The 6,000-nt window shown below is 40.0% G+C and overlaps 1 protein-coding gene across 1 annotated transcript in view; it reads left to right on the forward strand.

Moving 5' to 3' along the window:
• The window catches only part of piezo2b (piezo-type mechanosensitive ion channel component 2b), a gene marked incomplete at both ends in the record, with an annotated part of 103,142 nt that extends 99,374 nt beyond the window's left edge, over window positions 1-3,768 (forward strand). The window contains 2 exons of the mRNA XM_083888982.1: window positions 2,212-2,416; window positions 3,516-3,768. Coding sequence (XP_083745108.1) covers window positions 2,212-2,416; window positions 3,516-3,768 — 458 coding nt within the window. The remainder of the gene's footprint in view (window positions 1-2,211; window positions 2,417-3,515) is intronic.
• Window positions 3,769-6,000: the final 2,232 nt, after the last annotated feature.

Below are 6,000 nucleotides of genomic sequence, written 5' to 3' on the forward strand. Positions count from 1 at the left end.
CGATTGCTAAATTAATCGTCAACTATTTTAATAATCGATGAATCGGTTTGAAGCTTTCTTCATTATTAAAACAAGATTTCTGATTGTTTTAGCTTCTTAAATGTGGATATTCGCTTTGTTTCTTTGCTCCACATAACAAATAAATCATTAAAACTGAATTGTTTAGGTTTGTGGAAAAAAACAAGACATTTTAGAGCATCGTCATTTCCAGGTTTGACAAACACTGATCAGGTTTTCTGTCATTTTATGGAGCAAACAATTTCTTTTTACGTTTGTTTCAGATCAATCGCGCATTGTCACCAACACTCTGACAGAGTGGCAACTGGCAGAGCTTATAGTAATATTTAAAGGTAAGAAATACCATTTTTCCCCCCATTCACAGCATATTAATTCTGCACCACTCATAGTGATAATTTGGATAGTTATGGAGTTGACTGCATTCCTTTTTTGTATAAATTCTTTTTTTTTTTTTTTTTCATAGGTGGGCTGCACACATTTTCAGAACATGTTTATTGTAATGATAGACCCTCAATCAATTTGTGGCTTCTTAGGTCAGTTCAGGTCTGAATCCTTTTTTTAATTGTTGAGCTATATGCCATAACCATTAAGACTTAAACAAAAAAAGTTTGGAATATTTTGTTATGTGCAGTGAAAGGTAGACTATTAAAGTTCAACTTTTTGAATTATAAATGCACTGAATCTTTTCCAAATAGTAATCCTAACAAAGACTCATTGTTCTTGTGGGCACCAGGAAAATGGTCCTCACAATGTCTAGTTTTAATTCTACTATAGTTGGTAGGCATTTGGTTCTTACTCACTCACATTTGCTCTCTTACATTCTTTCTTCGTTTCTTTTTTTTTTTAGCCTGGAACAAACATGGTGGAGTATCTTCATGAGGCCAGATCCAGACCCTACACCTATGTCCTGACACTGGGGAATGACAATCACAATCCATCTCAGGCTATTACTATTGTTGCCGGAGAGGCTTTGGAGCATGATTCAGGCCATTGATGTCTGCTTTAAGGCAATTTCATCTTCGACATTGAATATCCAAAGCAGTGTAAGCATGTGTGGGAATTCCTACAGAGCGCAGTCTATAAAATGCCAGGAGGGGAGTCCAAACAGGTGAAGTTCCTTCAGACAATAGTACTTGCGTGCAAGTAGAGCTAACTACCTTTTCTAATTTAAAAGCTGTTCTTGAGGCCAACAGGTGTTGATTGTTGACTTATTTTATTGTTTGTGTTCCAGTGACCTGAAAGATGCTGAATTTGATTTTATATTGTAGATAATTTTCAATAAATGTTTTCCAAGATTCCAGTATTGTTTAAGTGTTTATTGCATAATATATGCTTTGCGTGACCAAACTCTGACCAGCTTAACCAGCTATACCACTGTGACCAGCTTAACCAGCAATGGTGACCAGCTTAAGCAGCTATGGGGCCCAGCTAGACCACTTTGACCAGCTTAGCCAGGTATGGTGACCAGCTATACGACTGTGACCAGCTAGACCACTGTGACCAGCTTAAGCAGCTACGGTGCCCAGCTAGACCACTGTGACCAGCTTAACCAGGTATGGTGACCAGCTAGACCACTGTGACCAGCTTAACCAGCTAAAGTGTCCAAAACCCCTCTAAACCAGCAAACTTCCCAGCTTAGGCTGGTCAGGCTGGCAGACCAGCCTAAGCTGGGATGGTTTGCTGGACCACTGTGACCAGCTTAACCAGCTAAAGTGTCCAAAACCCCTCTAAACCAGCTTAGGCTGGTCAATCTAAGCTGGTTTTTTCAGCAGGGCCGCCATTAACGCCACTACTTAACATATTTAGGAGTAAAATCTTTCCTTTGAGTGTTCATATTGCTATTTCCCACTGTTCAAATCACAGTTTTAAAGTGTTTTTTTGTCAGTGAGAATCTGTTCAATCGGTGTTTGACTCTTCGACTTCATCTCCTCTATTTTTTGCCGTAGAGCAGACGCAAAGCTATTTCTTTACGAGCGTAAACTGCTTCTTCTGCCAAGAATGTCTTAATTAACCCGGCAAGACCTCCTGACTGAGTTTTCTCACTAACAGACAGTAGGGGGCAGTGGAGACAGTTCCCTGTTTCCCCCGACTGACTCCGATCCTGTCAAATAAGGCTCAAAATCTAATTTGAGTGGCAAAAAAAGGCTTCACAGAGACTCAAATAACTCTAATTTTTCGCCTCCACAGTTACAGATGAACAGATGATGGACATTAGCTTGACTCTGAAGCGAGCTCAGAACATCGGGGACCAGATCCAGGAATGGTGGATCGTCAACCAGACTCAGCTCGGCCCGATAGAAAAGAGGAGTCCCAAATACAAGTATGAAGCCGGTCTGGAGCTTTACGTGTTCAGTGACCAAGTCAGTCCGCCAAGTCTGGGATTTCTGGCTGGATACGGGTGAGTGACAGTCGCTGGTTTTTGAGTGTTTTTTTCAGATATATACATAACGTCTGAATGTGCAACTTTGGCAACTTTTTTTAGCGTTACTCATTTCAACAATCTGTAGTCACATAAACATGACGTCACGCTTTTCTAGTCAGTCGTCATGGAAACACATCATGCGCTAATGTGCGTTAACGTTGACGCCGTTAACGTGTCCAACAATAATATAAACATTTAACGAGAAATAAATGTTGATATCTTTAGCTATGTTTAGAATAGTGCTGGGTACGTTACAATGTTAAAGGCGTTAATGCATGACGTGTTTCCATGACGACTGACCGGAAAAAGACACGCATCACGTCATGTTTACTTCACCAGAGTCCAGGCACCGTTTACCAGATAACTGCGTTAGCTCCTTTAGTGCCGTTAGTGCGCCTACAGTCGCACTGGAGCGGTCTGTTTATTAAATGTAAAGAGCAAAATGGTTACAAAATACTAGCGTACCTGTGTACTGCGTATGTGTGCCTCTGTTTTTAAAGTTCGCCGTTACTTTAGAGACTCATTGTAACAATGGGGAGTCACGTAAACATGACGTCACGCGCGGCTTTTTCTGGTCCGTCATCATGCGTTAATGTGTTATTCTGAGACGTTTTGTTTTTGAGAAGAAAGTCAGCTCACTGTCAAAGTGCATCAGGGCAAATGGATCATTTCCTGAATTTCAAAAAATTATTAAAATTATTCCTTAAGAGGTTTGCAAATATTTTCAACAGATCCTTGTTCAGGGCGATGCCAACTATTATGATGGTAAATTTCAAGTAATTCCGAGATACTTTTTGTTTTTGAGAAGAAAGTCAGCTCACTGTCAAAGTGCATCAGATCATGTGTGTCCAGGTTTATCGAGGACTTGTTTGGTCCAACAAATGTCAGAAAACGTCCGTCTTTTTCCCCAAACCTTGAAATTAGGACGTTCTCAAATGTCTTGTCTTTGTTTCATTGAGCAGAAAGAAGAAGAAGAAAGCCAAAAAAAACACTTACTATTCCATATATTCTACTTTTTTATATGTTACTTTAAAATGTCTTTTTTTTTATTATTATTATCTTCTCCCCCGCCCAGGATCATGGGCCTGTACGCCTCTGTGGTGCTCGTCATCGGCAAGTTTGTGCGCGAGTTCTTCAGCGGCATCTCTCGCACCATCATGTTCGAGGAGCTGCCCAACGTGGACCGCATCCTCAAGCTGTGCACGGACATCTTCCTGGTGCGAGAGACGGGCGAGCTGGACCTGGAGGAGGACATGTACGCCAAGCTCATCTTCCTCTACCGCTCGCCGGAAACCATGATCAAGTGGACGCGCGAGAAAACCCAGTGAAACTCTGAAATGGAGCCTTCTTTTTTTACAGAGACGCTGGGGGGGAGGAGGGGGGTCAGTTGCTCTTGTTGGCTCGAGCCTGCACATTTCAGTCCACCGGCCAGCAGAGGGAGCACAAGTCCGTCCTCCTCAACCGCGAGCGCTGACGGCCAGCGACGCGACACGTTAGCTCAAACAAAGAAAACACTTTTGAGTTTGAGTTATAAACTGGTGTTTTTTTTTCTACTCTTATCTGGTGAAAACACGGGGATAATATTACGAACAAGTGAGCACAAATTTTTTTGCTGGTGCTCTTCTTCATTGTCACGAGAACCCGGTGGAGAACACGATTGTCAGTTGGAGATGGGGACAATTTTCTTAAGTTAACTGTAAAATAAGAAGGTAGATTTTTTTTTAACTCTACGTGTCTGTCGTCTTTACATTTTCACGTTGAGGCGGTGAGAAGCTCAGACTGGCTGCAACGTTACACTTTAAAGGGCTTCCCACCAAAAAACAAACAAACACAAGTACAACAACAATAACGACCACATGAGCACAATCGCATTGTTCTTCTCCAAACTGGAAACACTTTTGTTTGTGGGACTGTGCAATACCGAGCTTCTCCTTTCTCCCTGGGGTTCTCAAAGGTGGATGTGGAACTCTGATCGAGACACATGAACATAGTCCCACGTTTTTTTTTGGTTTGTTTTTAAATGTCCGAGGCGTCACAGGAGCCTCTCCGGAGACACGATATCAGACAATCCTCACTTGCCTTATTTTGTTTGTATGAGAAGAACTGAACCTCTTTATCAACGACATATCTTTCTCAGGAAGAGCTGTTTTCACAGATGTTATTGTATGTGTTGTGTGTTACATCGCGTCGGCTTCGATGGATTTTAAAAACGAATGAAAAGGAAACGTCGAGGACTATTTAAATGGCATGAAACTGATACTTAAGTATGTTTACGGACGCAGGCTGCGTTTTTATCGCTGTGGACTTTTTTTCCATTTCCTCACAGAGAATGAGATCAATAATTGCCAATCACCCCCACGTTCTGCACCGTCCGCAGGTTGGCGAGAGTCGAAAATAAACCAGCAGAGGGGGGGGGGGTCTGTTCTCTGAATCAGGGTCATGTGCATCCGGTGGTGAACCTCTCGCTGTTCTTCAACCTCCAATACTGCGACACACGAACACTGCAGCTGTGCATTCATCAAGGAGACGGGGGGCAAAAAAAAAGACACAAAAAAGATGAAGGGCTGAAACAGGAAGCTCTTTGGTCCAAACTATGCATTAGAGGACACTGTTAGCATGAAAGAGAAACTTCATTTATTAATTTTCATGACATGTACATTCAAGTTTTAAGGAGGGGAGGGGAGGGGGGAGGAAGCGGAGGAATGAAATGTGAAAAATGTACCTGTATGTTAAGGCAATGTGGTATTATAGAGGTGCAGAGTTGTGCAAATAAAACATCTGGAAAGGTGTGGAGGTTTTTTTGTTTTTTCTCTTTGACTTGTGAATCTGTGTATCCACAAACATCAAAAACAGCATTCTATACTATGTCGGCCAAAATTGGATCTTTTTTTGAAAAAGAGAAAAAAATCCAAAATTTGAAAAAAAAATTGAAAAATCTTTTTGGTCCAAAATTTGACAAATACTTCATACTAAACTATGTCGTACAAAATTTGACAATTTTTCTGAAAAAATGTTTTGGTCCAAAATTTGACAATAATGTCATACTACACTATGTCATCCAAAAATTGACAAAAACATCATACTGTACGTTGTCATTCAAAATTTGCCGAAAACATTATACTATGTCAATCAAAATTTGACAATTTTTCTGAAAAAATTCTTGGTCCAAAATTTGACAAAAAACGACATACTATACGATGTCATCCAAAAAAATTTGAAAAACCTTTTTTGGTACAAATTTCACAATAACGACATACATACCGTGTCATACAACATTTTTTGAAAAAGATTTTTTGATACAAAATTTTACGAAAACGACATACTATACTATGTTGTCCAAAAAAAATTTACATTTTTTTTTACTTCCAAAATTTGACAAAAAACGACATACTATACTATGTCGTCCCAAATTTCTTGAAAATAACTTTTTTGGTCCAAAATTAGACAAAAACAACATACTATACTATGTCGTCATAAATTTGACAAAAAACGACATACTATATACTATGTCATCCAAAAAAATTTGAAAATAACTTTTTTAGTTACACAATTTGACAAAA

This window comes from Microchirus variegatus (genome assembly GCF_963457635.1).
Source record: "Microchirus variegatus genome assembly, chromosome: 5".
NCBI classification, from domain to species: Eukaryota; Metazoa; Chordata; class Actinopteri; order Pleuronectiformes; family Soleidae; genus Microchirus; species Microchirus variegatus.